Source organism: Oncorhynchus keta, chromosome 23 (genome assembly GCF_023373465.1).
Source record: "Oncorhynchus keta strain PuntledgeMale-10-30-2019 chromosome 23, Oket_V2, whole genome shotgun sequence".
NCBI lineage: Eukaryota > Metazoa > Chordata > Actinopteri > Salmoniformes > Salmonidae > Oncorhynchus > Oncorhynchus keta.
The window spans coordinates 4,925,496-4,941,936 of NC_068443.1; the positions used below are offsets into that span (position 1 = coordinate 4,925,496).

Genomic DNA, 16,441 nt, shown 5'->3' on the forward strand with positions numbered 1-16,441 from the left:
CGCTTTGAAGAGCTATCTAATTGGTTTCTCCTGAATTCATGCCTGTCTGTCTGCTGCACAGACTGCTACACGATTTCCGCTTTAATTCTACCCTCATCAGCCTTCATAGGCACCCGAGTGGTGCAGCGGTCTAAGGCACTGCATCTCAGTGCTAGAGGCGTCACTACAGACACCCTAGGTTCGATTCCAGGCTGTTTCACAACCGGCCGTGATTGGGAGTCCCATAGGGCGGCGCACAATTTGGCCCCAGCGTCATCCGGGTTTGGCCGACGGTATGGCCATCGTTGTAAATAAGAATTTGTTTCTTCACTCACTTGCCTAGTTAAATACAAATAAATAGTATGTTGAATGAGGCTCATCTTGCCTTTGTCATAATGTGTAGACTTAACCTACAGTTTCCTCTTTACTTTGAGTTCCCCTAGATCCACTGCTCTCCCTCCGTCTGTTCATTGTAATCATGTAGGGTTACACGTACATTAGACCGTGTGTTTGTAAAGTACTTAGTTCTGAGCCATTCATTTTTCGCGTTTTAATAAACAACTAATTGACAGATGTCGGTTCAATTATTTGAATTCAATTTGGTTTTTGTTTTTCTTCCTGAGAGCTTAGTACGCGCATTGCAGTGTTTTCTCTCGAGATTGATCAGATACAGCCTGAACTGTGCGATGTAGTAGGGAGCCAAATTCTACATAGTTTAGTGCATAAAACGTGGTAATTAACTACAATGACCATAATCCAGTGCGCACTTACTTATCCGGTCTGTGTTACTTTTACGACTGCTACTGAAGAGAGAAGAATGCCCGATCGTGAGGTGATATAGAGAGCAGCTGTTACTTAGCGACGTATCGTGAGGTGATAGAGAGCAGCTATTGCTTAGCGACGTATCGTGATCATGTGATATAGGGAGCAGCTGTTGCGTAGCGACGTATCGTGATCATGTGATATAGGGAGCAGCTGTTGCTTAGCGACGTATCGTGAGGTGATATAGAGAGCAGCTGTTGCTTAGCGATGTATCGTGAGGTGATATAGAGAGCAGCTGTTGCTTAGCGACGTATCGTGAGGTGATATAGAGAGCAGCTGTTGCTTAGCGACGTATCGTGATCTTGAGGTAATATAGAGAGCAGCTGTTGCTTCACCAGGTATCTCTACCTGAAAATACATGATCTGGGTGGTTGATAGTTGGTGTTCAGCAGTCATAAAAGTATGCCTTATTTACTTTGAAGAACTACTTAAATAGTGATTATGTCAGACAGCAGCTCTTGGAATGAAATAATAAAGTCATCAAATAAGACAAATGTAATGTATACCACAACTGAAATATATAAAGTGATGATAAGTGATCAGCAGTAATGGGCAGTCGCTAACCTCATTTTTATTAATTGTTTTATTCTGTGTTACAGCATTCAACCCAAATAATTGAAACCGAAATTGAAAACTTTTCATTTTTTTTTAAAAATCGAACTGACTTCAAAAAGCATGTATCTCTCGTCACTAAAAGCAGTCTGAGCTGCAGATAAAACAACAGAGAGCGCGTCACCGTTTCCCTTCTCCTTTACAGACCTCTGTGTCCCCCTCAACAACTTCCAGTGGGACAGATCCGGGATTTGTCTGCTGTGAGCTAGCAGCACTGTGTGTTTGTAAAACAGTCGGAGTTTATAGATAACCAACTCCGAGAGCAGCACCATTTTCTTACCTGTTCTGGGGTGGGGGGGGGTAATTTTTAAAAGTAGCTAACTAGAGAGTCAACAGCAGTCGACAGCAGTAGAGACTGTTCTGTCCCACGTTAGAGAGTCAACAGCAGTAGAGACTGTTCTGTCCCATGTTAGAGAGTCAACAGCAGCAGAGACTGTTCTGTCCCACGTTAGAGAGTCAACAGCAGTAGAGACTGTTCTGTCCCATGTTAGAGAGTCAACAGCAGCAGAGACTGTTCTGTCCCATGTTAGAGAGTCAACAGCAGCAGAGACTGTTCTGTCCCATGTTAGAGAGTCAACAGCAGCAGAGACTGTTCTGTCCCATGTTAGAGAGCCAACAGCAGTAGAGACTGTTCTGTCCCATGTTAGAGAGTCAACAGCAGTAGAGACTGTTCTGTCCCATGTTAGAGAGCCAACAGCAGTAGAGACTGTTCTGTCCCATGTTAGAGAGCCAACAGCAGTAGAGACTGTTCTGTCCCATGTTAGAGAGTCAACAGCAGCAGAGACTGTTCTGTCCCATGTTAGAGAGTCAACAGCAGCAGAGACTGTTCTGTCCCATGTTAGAGAGTCAACAGCAGTAGAGACTGTTCTGTCCCATGTTAGAGAGTCAACAGCAGCAGAGACTGTTCTGTCCCATGTTAGAGAGTCAACAGCAACAGAGACTGTTCTGTCCCACGTTAGAGAGTCAACAGCAGTAGAGACTGTTCTGTCCCACCTTAGAGAGTCAAGTCAACAGCAGCAGAGACTGTTCTGTCCCATGTTAGAGAGTCAACAGCAGCAGAGACTGTTCTGTCCCATGTTAGAGAGTCAACAGCAGCAGAGACTGTTCTGTCCCACGTTAGAGAGTCAACAGCAGTAGAGACTGTTCTGTCCCATGTTAGAGAGTCAACAGCAGCAGAGACTGTTCTGTCCCATGTTAGAGAGTCAACAGCAGCAGAGACTGTTCTGTCCCATGTTAGAGAGTCAACAGCAGCAGAGACTGTTCTGTCCCACGTTAGAGAGTCAACAGCAGCAGAGACTGTTCTGTCCCATGTTAGAGAGTCAACAGCAGCAGAGACTGTTCTGTCCCATGTTAGAGAGTCAACAGCAGCAGAGAGTGTTCTGTCACATGTTAGAGAGTCAACAGCAGTAGAGACTGTTCTGTCCCATGTTAGAGAGTCAACAGCAGTAGAGACTGTTCTGTCACATGTTAGAGAGTCAACAGCACGGATAGACTGTAGTTCACAGAGAGACTGTTGACTAACAGTGACCTTGCTTGGCCTCTGGTGTCATTATCCAGAATATCTTTCTCGTAATCCCCCTCTTCTCCTCCTCCTCTCTTTTACTTGGCACAGTCTCTCTCTCTCTCTCTCTCTCTCTGTGTGACCTATAGTTTGTTAGAGAGAAAGGCAGAGAGAAATAGAGATTTTGTTTTGTCGGAAAAGGGGAAGGAGGAAGAGAATAATACTTAAAAGGGAGCAGGAGAAGATTAGTTTTCCTTTCTTGAAGGCGACTGAATGGCCTAAAATCTATGGCACTGTGCAAGCTCTCCCTCTGCTGTGTGACTGTTATATTACACCACTGTGGAACAGTTTCTGAGACACTGTGACATGTTGTGTTTTATCTCTTCTCTCTTACAGCCCATTAGCAATGCTGACTTCATAGTCCCCGTGGAGATAGATGGCACAGTTCATCAGGTACTGTAGGATCACTACTGTCTCTGTCTTTTATTCACTTTTAAATACGGGTTATTTGATTATATGCACCGGAGTCATTAGCGTCTCCAACGGTGTTGTCAGAAATGACCAATTTTACTTTTATAGAAGACAAATTTTAAGTTTTATATTTTCACAAGTCTTTCAAAATCCGACCAAATGTTCCACTGTTGCTCCCAGTTCCTCTGAGCTCAACTCCAGAAGAAGAAGAAGAGGAGGAGGAGAAAGGTTGTGACCTAGTTCAAGTAATCCAGGATAGGCTGTGTGTATCCTGGTTGGCCTGTTCATGATTACTTGAACTGGGTGGCGGCTACTGGTCTGGGAAAGAGTAAGAGGATTGTCTGACTTAATGTGTGTAGTTTGATCAGTGATTGTAGTTGTTGTAATTCTGACTGGTTTCAGGTGTATGACCCCAAAACACTGGTTGTAGGTGTAATAGTATGGCATTGGTTGAAGCTCAATGTTAAATTCAAATCTCCCTACTAGTATATTTGCACATTTTTATCGGATTGGGAGGTATACAACAGACTCCCCCCCCCCCCATCTCGTCATGAGCTGTTCGGTCATTACCGAGAACCACATACCGTATTTTTAACAGGGTCGTTAGCATTAGAAACAAAATACAATACTCCAAATTTGCGTTGACTGTGTCAAGTTACTTTTCAACGTGTTCCCGAAAAGCTGAAGTCACCATCCAAGTAAAGGGGGGGGGGGGGGGGTGCACCCAGGTTAAATAACACCAACATCATTGCTTGCCTGCATGACCTTTGTGCAGTTAAAAGAACATGGCATGCTTGCTAACTTGGGGCGGCAGGGTAGCCTAGTGGTCAGAGCGTTGGACTAGTAACCGCCGAGCTGACAAGGTAGTAATCCGTCGTTCTGCCCCTGAACAGGCAGTTAACCCACTGTTCCTAGGCCGTCATTGAAAATAAGAATTTGTTCTTAACTGACTTGCCTAGTTTAAATAAAAGGTAAAATAAATGTGACTATTTTCTAGACAACAACAATAAAACATTTTACCAAGCAATATAAATAAATGCTCAGTATTGAGTGATCAACAAACGTTTCCTGTCATCACCGGATGCGTTCACGACCGGGTTTGTTTTAACGTCGTCGCCATGGGATCTGAAGGTCCTGGGTTCGCTTCTAGGAGGAGACATTACGACCATTCTTCCGTGCGTAGTTTTGACACACAGTCCCGACACACACACAATGTTAAAAGAGCATCTTTGAGTACCATTGGACAGAGACTGGTGTGTGTGTGTGTGTGTGTGTGTGTGTGTGTGTGTGTGTGTGTGTGTGTGTGTGTGTACTACTGCGCCACCTCCTACGCTACATCCCAGGAACACGCTGCTTAATGGCACGGTGGGAGGATTGTGTTCCCTGAAATGCGTACACCAGTTGATTGACGGAGTGCCACGACCTCTCTACACACTTTTTAAAAAATCTCCGGGTCTTACTGTATCCCCCAGGAGACCCTCTCCGGGATCCCGTCTTCTGGGCTCCGGGTCTTACTGTATCCCCCAGGAGACCCTCTCCGGGATACCGTCTTCTGGGCTCCGGGTCTTACTGTATCCCCCAGGAGACCCTCTCCGGGATACCGTCTTCTGGGCTCCGGGTCTTACTGTATCCCCCAGGAGACCCTCTCCGGGATACAGTCTTCTGGGCTCCGGGTCTTACTGTATCCCCCAGGAGACCCTCTCCGGGATACCGTCTTCTGGGCTCCGGGTCTTACTGTATCCCCCAGGAGACCCTCTCCGGGATACTGTCTTCTGGGCTCCGGGTCTTACTGTATCCCCAGGAGACCCTCTCCGGGATACCGTCTTCTGGGCTCCGGGTCTTACTGTATCCCCCAGGAGACCCTCTCCGGGATACCGTCTTCTGGGCTCCGGGTCTTACTGTATCCCCCAGGAGACCCTCTCCGGGATACCGTCTTCTGGGCTCCGGGTCTTACTGTATCCCCCAGGAGACCCTCTCCGGGATACCGTCTTCTGGGCTCCGGGTCTTACTGTATCCCCCAGGAGACCCTCTCCGGGATACCGTCTTCTGGGCTCCGGGTCTTACTGTATCCCCCAGGAGACCCTCTCCGGGATACCGTCTTCTGGGCTCCGGGTCTTACTGTATCCCCCAGGAGACCCTCTCCGGGATACAGTCTTCTGGGCTCCGGGTCTTACTGTATCCCCCAGGAGACCCTCTCCGGGATACCGTCTTCTGGGCTCCGGGTCTTACTGTATCCCCCAGGAGACCCTCTCCGGGATACCGTCTTCTGGGCTCCGGGTCTTACTGTATCCCCCAGGAGACCCTCTCCGGGATACCGTCTTCTGGGCTCCGGGTCTTACTGTATCCCCCAGGAGACCCTCTCCGGGATCCCGTTTTCTGGGCCTTACGGTATCCCCCAGGAGACCCTCTCCGGGATCGGGTCTCGCTGTTTCCTGTGAGGATCAAACACTGAACTCACTCCTGTTACCATCCCCAAATATACAGGAGTCCTTTCCTCCCCCAGTCTCTTCCCTGTGTGCTGCCCTTCTGGCAGCTTTATGGGACTTGAACAGCTTGTGTGCAATCAGCCCTTGATTACTCACCAATCCCCAATCAGCCCCAATTAGTCCTGGCCAGCGAACCCGTCGTGACCTGGCACGTCCAGCAGATGGAGCCATCGTGATGTATCCTCCGTCTGTCACCAGGCCTCGACGAGTCTCCCCCTGGTGGCTGACCTGCTGTACGCCACAGTATGTAGACAGGTCATGGGTAGGCTACATGGTGACTATTGTGTGTATTTTCCAGGAACTTCCTCTTTCCTCATATTGTCTTGTTAAAAGAGAGCTGGAACATTTACCCTGATTTCTCCTTATTGGCTTAAATGGGTTTTTGTTTTAGTTTTTTTCCCCGCTTCTCTCTGGAAAATCAGCTGTTAATGTTCTGTTGCCATTTGTTATTTTTGTGTACTTTTTACTTGACTTGTATTGCTGTGTTATGATGTATTATAATGTTGTGTAATAATGTTGTGTTTTACACCTTCTGGTGTAAAAACCAAGGAAATTAGATGATTAGGCTGTTTGAGAAGTTTTGAATCCTAAACAACCTGCATACACACTGTTTGAAGTGCAATAGACCAATATACAAGCTTCTGTAGTAGGTTAAAGCTGTGTGCTGAAAAACCCTTGGCAGAGCATGGGTGGGGTAGGCATTGTGGTGCTCATGTGAATTTCCTTTATTTTCCTGCTTCAGACCAATGCCTACTTCTCACATAAAACACATGTTTTTTTGTTTTGAATCATCCTATATTAATCTGTGGTTGCAGGTGTACGTGCTGAAGAGACCTCATGTGGATGAGTTCCTGCAGAAGATGGGAGAGCTGTTTGAATGTGTTCTCTTCACGGCTAGTCTTGCAAAGGTACTTTAAACAACTCTAATCCTTTGTCACTTGTCTGACATACTCTGGTAGTTTACTATAGGGAATAGGGTGCATACTCTAGTAGTCTACTATAGGGTGCATACTCTAGTAGTCTACTATAGGGGAAAGGGTGCATACTCTTGTAGTCCACTATAGGGAATAGGGTGCATACTCTAGTAGTCCACTATAGGGAATAGGGTATATACTCTAGCAGTCCACTATAGGGAATAGGGTGAACTCTCTAGTAGTCCACTATAGGAAATCGGGCACATACTCTAATAGTCTACTATAGGGAATAGGGTGCATAGTCAAGTAGTTTACTGTAGGGTGCATACTCTACTATTCCACGATAGGGAATAGGGTGCATACTCTAGTAGTCTAATATAGGGTGCATACTCTACTATTCCTCTATAGGGAATAGGGTACATACTCAAGTAGTTTACTGTAGGGTGCATACTCTACTATTCCACGATAGGGAATAGGGTGCATACTCTAGTAGTCCACTATAGGGAATAGGGTGCATACTCTAGTAGTCCACTATAGGAAATCGGGCACATAATCTAATAGTCTACTATAGGGAATAGGGTGCATAGTCAAGTAGTTTACTGTAGGGTGCATACTCTACTATTCCACTATAGGGAATAGGGTACATACTCGAGTAGTTTACTGTAGGGTGCATACTCTACTATTCCACGATAGGGAATAGGGTGCATACTCTAGTAGTCTAAAATAGGGTGCATACTCTAGTAGTCCACCATAGGGAATAGGGTGCATACTCTAGTAGTTCACTATAGGGAATAGGGTGCATACTCTAGTAGTCCACTATAGGGAATAGGGAGCATACTCTAGTAGTCTACTATAGGGAATAGGGTGCATACTCTAGTAGACTACTATAGGGTGCATACTATAGTAGTCCACTACAGGGAATAGGGTGCATACTCTAGTAGTCCACTATAGTGAACAGGGTACATACTCAAGTAGTTTACTATAGGGTGCATACTCTACTATTCCACTATAGGGAATATGGTGCATACTCTAGTTGTCCACTATAGGGAATAGGGTGCATACTCTAGTAGTCCACTATAGGGAATAGGGTGTATACTCAAGTAGTCCACTATAGGGAATAGGGTGTATACTCTAGTAGTCCACTATAGGGAATAGGGTGCATACTCTAGTAGTCCACTATAGGGAATAGGGTGTATACTCTAGTAGTCCACTATAGGAAATCGGGCACATACTCTAATAGTCTACTATAGGGAATAGGGTGCATACTCAAGTAGTTTACTATAGGGTGCATACTCTACTATTCCACTATAGGGAATATGGTGCATACTCTAGTAGACTAGGGCATAGGGTGCATACTCTAGTAGTCCACTTTAGGGAATAGGGTGCATACTCTAGTAGTCCACTCTAGGGAATAGGGTGCATACTCTTGTAGTCCATTATAAGGAATAGGGTGCATGCTCTAGTAGTCCACTATGGGGAATATGGTTAGTAGTCCACTATAGGGAATAGGGTGCATACCTAGTAGTCCACTATAGGGAATATGGTGCATACTCTAGTTGTCCACTATAGGGAATATGGTGCATACTCTAGTAGTCCACTATAGGGAATAGGGTGCATACTCAAGTAGTCCACTATAGGGAATAGGGTGTATACTCTAGTAGTCCACTATAGGGAATAGGGTGCATACTCTACTAGTCCAATATAGGGAATAGGGTGCATACTCTAGTAGTCTACTATAGGGTGCATACTCTAGTAGTCCACTCTAGGGAATAGGGTGCATACTCTTGTAGTCCATTATAAGGAATAGGGTGCATGCTCTAGTAGTCCACTATGGGGAATATGGTTAATACCCTAGTAGTCCACTATAAGGAATAGGGTGCATACTCTAGTAGTCCACTATAGGGAATAGGGTGTATACTCTAGTAGTCCACTATAGGGAATAGGGTGCATACTCTAGTAGATTACTATAGGGAATAGGGTGCATACTCTAGTAGTCCACTTTAGGGAATAGGGTGCATACTCTAGTAGTCCACTATAGGGAATAGGGTGCATACTCTAGTAGTCCACTATAGGGTGCATACTCTAGTAGTCCACTATAGGGAATAGGGTGCATACTCTAGTAGATTACTATAGGAATAGGGTGCATACTCTGTAGTCCACTTTAGGGAATAGGGTGCATACTCTTGTAGTCCACTATAGGGAATAGGGTGCATACTCTAGTAGTCTCATATAGGGAATAGGGTGCATACTCTAGTAGTCCAGTATAGGGAAATGGTGCTTATCCTAGTAGTTTACTATAGGGAATAGGGTGTATACTCTAGTAGTCCACTTTATAGGGAATAGTAGGGTACATACTCTAGTAGTCTACTATAGGGTGCATACTCTAGTAGTGAACTATAGGGAATAGGGTGTATACTCTAGTAGTTCACAATAGAGAATAGGGTGCATACTCTAGTAGTCCACTTTAGGGAATATGGTGCATACTCTTGTAGTGCACTTTAGGGAATAGGGTGCATACTCAAGTAGTCTCACTATAGGGAATAGGGTGCATACTCTAGTAGTCCACTATAGGGAATAGGGTGTATACTCTAGTAGTCCACTATAGGGAATAGGGTGCATACTCTAGTAGATTACTATAGGGAATAGGGTGCATACTCTAGTAGTCCACTTTAGGGAATAGGGTGCATACTCTAGTAGTCCACTATAGGGAATAGGGTGCATACTCTAGTAGTCCACTATAGTGAACAGGGTACATACTCAAGTAGTTTACTATAGGGTGCATACTCTACTATTCCACTATAGGGAATATGGTGCATACTCTAGTAGTCAACTATAGGGAATAGGGTGTATACTCCAGTAGTCCACTATAGGGAATAGGGTGTATACACGAGTAGTCCATTATAGGGAATATGGTGCATACTCCAGTAGTCCACTATAGGGAATAGGGGGCATACTTTAGTAGTCTACTATAGGGTGCATACTCTACTATTCCACTATAGGAAATAGGGTGCATACTCTAGTAGTCCACTATAGGGAATAGGGTGCATACTTTAGTAGTCTACGATAGGGTGCATACTCTAGCAGTCTACTATAGGGAATAGGGTGCATACTCTAGTAGTCCACTATAGGAAATAGGGTGCATACTCTTGTAGTCCACTCTAGGGAATAGGGTGTATACTCTAGCAGTCCACTATAGGGAATAGGGTGTATACTCTAGCAGTCCACTATAGGGAATAGGGTGCATACTCAAGTAGTTTACTATAGGGTGCATACTCTACTATTCCACTATAGGGAATAGGGTGCATACTCAAGTAGTTTACTGTAGGGTGCATACTCTACTATTCCACTATAGTGAATAGCGTGCATACTCTAGTAGTCCACTATAGGGAATAGGGTGTATACTCTAGTAGTCCACTATAGGGAATAGGGTGCATACTCTAGTAGATTACTATAGGGCATAGGGTGCATACTCTTGTAGTCCACTTTAGGGAATAGGGAGCATACTCTAGTAGTCCACTATAGGGAATAGGGTGCATACTCTAGTAGACTACTATAGGGTGCATACTCTAGTAGTCCACTACAGGGAATAGGGTGCATACTCTTGTAGTTCACTATAGGGAATAGGGTGCATACTATAGTAGTCCACTACAGGGAATCGGGTACATACTCTAGTAGTCTACTATAGGGTGCATACTCTAGTAGACTACTATAGGGTGCATACTCTAGTAGTCCACTATAGTGAATAGGGTGCATACTCAAGTAGTTTACTATAGGGTGCATACTCTACTATTCCACGATAGGGAATAGGGTGCATACTCTAGTAGTCTAATATAGGGTGCATACTCTAGTAGTCCACTATAGGGAATAGGGTGTATACTCTAGTAGTCCACTATAGGGAATAGGGTGCATACTCTAGTAGATTACTATAGGGCATAGGGTGCATACTCTAGTAGTCCACTATAGGGAATAGGGTGCATACTCTAGTAGTCCACTATAGGGAATAGGGTACATACTCAAGTAGTTTACTATAGGGTGCATACTCTACTATTCCACTATAGGGAATATGGTGCATACTCTAGTAGTTTACTATAGGGTGCATACTCTACTATTCCACTATAGGGAATAGGGTACATACTCAAGTAGTTTACTGTAGGGTGCATACTCTACTATTCCACTATAGGGAATAGGGTGCATACTCTAGTAGTCCACTATAGGGAATAGGGGGCATACTCTAGTAGTCAACTATAGGGAATAGGGTGTATACTCCAGTAGTCCACTATAGGGAATAGGGTGCATACTCAATTCAATTCAAATCAAATCAAATCAAATTTTATTTGTCACATACACATGGTTAGCAGATGTTAAATGCGAGTGTAGCGAAATGCTTGTGCTTCTAGTTCCGACAATGCAGTGATAACCAACAAGTAATCTAACTAACAATTCCAAAACTACTGTCTTATACACAGTGTAAGGGGATAAGGAACATGTACATAAGGATATATGAATGAGTGATGGTACAGAGCAGCATACAGTAGATGGTATCGAGTACAGTATATACATATGAGATGAGTGTGTAGACAAAGTAAACAAAGTGGCATAGTTAAAGTGGCTAGTGATACATGTGTTACATAAGGATGCAGTCGATGATGTAGAGTACAGTATATACATATGCATATGAGATGAATAATGTAGGGTAAGTAACATTATATAAGGTAGCATTGTTTAAAGTGGCTAGTGATATATTTACATAATTCCCATCAATTCCCATTATTAAAATGGCTGGAGTTGGGTCAGTGTCAATGACAGTGTGTTGGCAGCAGCCACTCACTGTTAGTGGTGGCTGTTTAACAGTCTGATGGCCTTGAGATAGAAGCTGTTTTTCAGTCTCTCGGTCCCAGCTTTGATGCACCTGTACTGACCTCGCCTTCTGGATGATAGCGGGGTGAACAGGCAGTGGTTCGGGTGGTTGATGTCCTTGATGATCTTTATGGCCTTCCTGTAACAACGGGTGGTGTAGGTGTCCTGGAGGGCAGGTAGTTTGCCCCCGGTGATGCGTTGTGCAGTCCTCACTACCCTCTGGAGAGCCTTACGGTTGAGGGCGGAGCAGTTGCCGTACCAGGCGGTGATACAGCCCGCCAGGATGCTCTCGATTGTGCATCTGTAGAAGTTTGTGAGTGCTTTTGGTGACAAGCCGAATTTCTTCAGCCTCCTGAGGTTGAATAGGCGCTGCTGCGCCTTCTTCACGACGCTGTCAGTGTGAGTGGACCAATTCAGTTTGTCTGTGATGTGTATGCCGAGGAACTTAAAACTAGCTACCCTCTCCACTACTGTTCCATCGATGTGGATAGGGGTGTTCCCTCTGCTGTTTCCTGAAGTCCACAATCATCTCCTTAGTTTTGTTGACGTTGAGTGTGAGGTTATTTTCCTGACACCACACTCCGAGGGCCCTCACCTCCTCCCTGTAGGCCGTCTCGTCGTTGTTGGTAATCAAGCCTACCACTGTTGTGTCGTCCGCAAACTTGATGATTGAGTTGGAGGCGTGGGTGAACAGGGAGTACAGGAGAGGGCTCAGAACGCACCCTTGTGGGGCCCCGTGTTGAGGATCAGCGGGGAGGAGATGTTGTTGCCTACCCTCACCACCTGGGGGCGGCCCGTCAGGAAGTCCAGTACCCAGTTGCACAGGGCGGGGTCGAGACCCAGGGTCTCGAGCTTGATGACGAGCTTGGAGGGTACTATGGTGTTGAATGCCGAGCTGTAGTCGATGAACAGCATTCTCACATAGGTATTCCTCTTGTCCAGGTGGGTTAGGGCAGTGTGCAGTGTGGTTGAGATTGCATCGTCTGTGGACCTATTTGGGCGGTAAGCAAATTGGCGTGGGTCTAGGGTGTCAGGTAGGGTGGAGGTGATATGGTCCTTGACTAGTCTCTCAAAGCACTTCATGATGACGGAAGTGAGTGCTACGGGGCGGTAGTCGTTTATCTCAGTTACCTTAGCTTTCTTGGGAACAGGAACAATGGTGGCCCTCTTGAAGCATGTGGGAACAGCAGACTGGTATAGGGATTGATTGAATATGTCCGTAAACACACCGGCCAGCTGGTCTGCGCATGCTCTGAGGGCGCGGCTGGGGATGCCGTCTGGGCCTGCAGCCTTGCGAGGGTTAACACGTTTAAATGTCTTACTCACCTTGGCTGCAGTGAAGGAGAGACCGACATCCTGGTCCGTGACTGGGCTGGATTTCATCTTGTAGTCCGTGATTGACTGTAGACCCTGCCACATGCCTCTTGTGTCTGAGCCGTTGAATTGAGATTCCACTTTGTCTCTGTACTGACGCTTAGCTTGTTTAATAGCCTTGCGGAGGGAATAGCTGCACTGTTTGTATTCAGTCATGTTGCCAGACACCTTGCCCTGATTAAAAGCAGTGGTTCGCGCTTTCAGTTTCACGCGAATGCTGCCATCAATCCACGGTTTCTGGTTAGGGAATGTTTTTATCGTTGCTATGGGAACGACATCTTCGACGCACGTTCTAATGAACTCGCACACCGAATCAGCGTATTCGTCAATATTCCCATCTGACGCAATACGAAACATGTCCCAGTCCACGTGATGGAAGCAGTCTTGGAGTGTAGAGTCAGCTTGGTCTGACCAGCGTTGGACAGACCTCAGCGTGGGAGCCTCTTGTTTTAATTTCTGCCTGTAGGCAGGGATCAGCAAAATGGAGTCGTGGTCAGCTTTTCCGAAAGGGGGCGGGGCAGGGCCTTATATGCGTCGCGGAAGTTAGAGTAACAATGATCCAAGGTTTTACCACCCCTGGTTGCGCAATCGATATGCTGATAAAATTTAGGGAGTCTTGTTTTCAGATTGGCTTTGTTAAAATCCCCAGCTACAATGAATGCAGCCTCCGGATAAATGTTTTCCAGTTTGCAAAGAGTTAAATAAAGTTTGTTCAGAGCCATCGATGTGTCTGCTTGGGGGATATATACGGCTGTGATTATAATCGAAGAGAATTCTCTTGGAAGATAATGCGGTCTACATTTGATTGTGAGGAATTCTAAATCAGGTGAACAGAAGGATTTGAGTTCCTGTATGTTTCCTTCATCACACCATGTCCCGTTAGTCATGAGGCATACGCCCCGCCACTCTTCTTACCAGAGAGATGTTTGTTTCTGACCGCGCGATGCGTGGAGAAACCCGTTGGCTGCACCGCCCTGGATAGCGTCTTCCCAGTAAGCCATGTTTCCGTAAAGCAGAGAACGTTGCAGTCTCTGATGTCCCTCTGGAATGCCACCCTTGCTCGGATTTCTATAGGGCATAGGGTGCATACTCTTGTAGTCCACTTTAGGGAATAGGGTGCATACTCTAGTAGTCCACTATAGGGAATAGGGTGCATACTCTTGTAGTTCACTATAGGGAATTGGGTGCATACTCTAGTAGTCCACTACGGGAATAGGGTGCATACTATAGTAGTCCACTACAGGGAATAGGGTGCATACTCTAGTAGTCCACAATAGGGTGCATACTCTACTATTCCACTATAGGGAATAGGGTGCATACTCTAGTAGTCCACTATAGGGAATCGGGTGCATACTCTAGTAGTCCACTATAGGGAATAGGGTGCATACTCTAGTAGTCCACTATAGGGTGCATACTCTAGTAGTGAACTATAGGGAATAGGGTGCATACTCTAGTAGATTACTATAGGGAATAGGGTGCATACTCTTGTAGTCCACTTTAGGGAATAGGGTGCATACTCTTGTAGTCCACTATAGGGAATAGGGTGCATACTCTAGTAGTCTCATATAGGGAATAGGGTGCATACTCTAGTAGTCCAGTATAGGGAAATTGTGCTTATCCTGGTAGTTTACTATAGGGAATAGGGTGTATACTCTAGTACTCCACTATAGGGAATAGGGTGCATACTCTAGTAGTCCACTATAGGGAATAGGGTACATACTCTAGTAGTCTACTATAGGGTGCATACTCTAGTAGTCCACTATAGGGAATAGGGTGTATACTCTCGTAGTTCACAATAGAGAATAGGGTGCATACTCTAGTAGTCCACTATAGGGAATATGGTGCATACTCTAGTAGTGCACTTTAGGGAATAGGGTGCATACTCAAGTAGTCCACTATAGGGAATAGGGTGCATGCTCTAGTAGTCCACTATGGGGAATATGGTTAATACTCTAGTAGTCCACTATAAGGAATAGGGTGCATACTCAAGTAGTCCACTATAGGGAATAGGGTGCATACTCTAGTAGTCCACTATAGGGAATAGGGTGCATACTCTAGTAGATTACTATAGGGAATAGGGTGCATACTCTAGTAGTCCACTTTAGGGAATAGGGTGCATACTCTAGTAGTCCACTCTAGGGAATAGGGTGCATACTCTTGTAGTCCACTATAGGGAATAGGGTGCATACTCTAGTAGTCCATTATAAGGAATAGGGTGCATGCTCTAGTAGTCCACTATGGGGAATATGGTTAATACTCTCGTAGTCCACTATAAGGAATAGGGTGCATACTCTAATAGTCTACTATAGGGAATAGGGTGCCATTTGGGACATGGCTCTGTTCTCATTTTTTTGGTTTCTGTTTCTTCTGTCCCACCTCCTGTCTTCTGTTCTTCTTGTGTTAATATCTATCTACTCCCTTCTGTTCTTCCTGTGTTAATATCTATCTACTCCCTTCTATTCTTCCTGTGTTAATATCTATCTACTCCCTTCTGTTCTTCCTGTGTTAATATCTATCTACTCCCTTCTGTTCTTCCTGTGTTAATATCTATCTACTCCCTTCTATTCTTCCTGTGTTAATATCTATCTACTCCCTTCTGTTCTTCCTGTGTTAATATCTATCTACTCCCTTCTGTTCTTCCTGTGTTAATATCTATCTACTCCCTCCTCTTGTCCATCTCTTTGAGCCGATCTCTGTCTGGGCAAGTGTCAACTGTCTGTGTGGTAAATGAGCGTCTCCCATTTTCAAAGTTTCCTAGTGGGTTCTCCCTGTCCTACGGAGACTACCAACCATGTCAGTAAGCAGCTGCATTAAATCACTAAGATGTGCTAGTCTAGCCTGGGTACCAGTCTGTTTGTGCCATCATGTCACTCCTTTTCGTGCCAAAGGTTTGATAGCATGATTGCACTAACAGGCTAGTTAGTGGTAGTTGTAGCTTCAGAGCTTCCTGCTTCCATCTCTGTACAGTGTCTTCTTTGACCTTTTGATGTCTGACCCCTGACCTGTAGTAGTAACCTTTTTGACCCGTGTGTGTCCAGTATGCTGACCCTGTGGCGGATCTTCTGGACCAATGGGGTGTGTTCCGAGCCCGTCTGTTCCGGGAGTCATGTGTGTTTCACCGGGGGAACTATGTTAAGGACCTAAGCAGGCTGGGTAGAGAGCTCAGTAACGTCATCATACTGGACAACTCTCCTGCCTCCTACATCTTCCACCCCGAGAACGCTGTGAGTTCGCTCGTTACGCCTGTGTGTGGCAGACAACTCTCCTGCCACTGGCCTAATTGATCTTCCTTTGGAGCTACTGACTCCGCCAGATTTTATTCCAGCCCTGCTCTAACACACGAGATTCTTCTAATCAGCTGCTGATCTAGACGTTGATCACTTGAATCAGGTGTGTTTAGTGCAGGGCCGGAACCAAAAGCTATT

The 16,441-nt window shown here is 45.4% G+C and overlaps 1 protein-coding gene across 3 annotated transcripts in view; it reads left to right on the forward strand.

Annotated features, from left to right (window-relative positions):
• LOC118373808 (CTD small phosphatase-like protein) overlaps positions 1 to 16,441 on the forward strand; it is a 60,901-nt gene that overhangs the window by 39,465 nt on the left and 4,995 nt on the right. For all 3 annotated transcript variants that reach the window (XR_008076704.1, XM_052476004.1, XM_052476006.1), the window contains 3 exons: positions 3,311 to 3,367; positions 6,687 to 6,779; positions 16,055 to 16,240. Coding sequence is in view for 2 of the 3 variants with exons in the window: in XM_052476004.1 (XP_052331964.1) it covers positions 3,311 to 3,367; positions 6,687 to 6,779; positions 16,055 to 16,240 (336 nt within the window). In the remaining variant the exon portion in view is untranslated. The remainder of the gene's footprint in view (positions 1 to 3,310; positions 3,368 to 6,686; positions 6,780 to 16,054; positions 16,241 to 16,441) is intronic.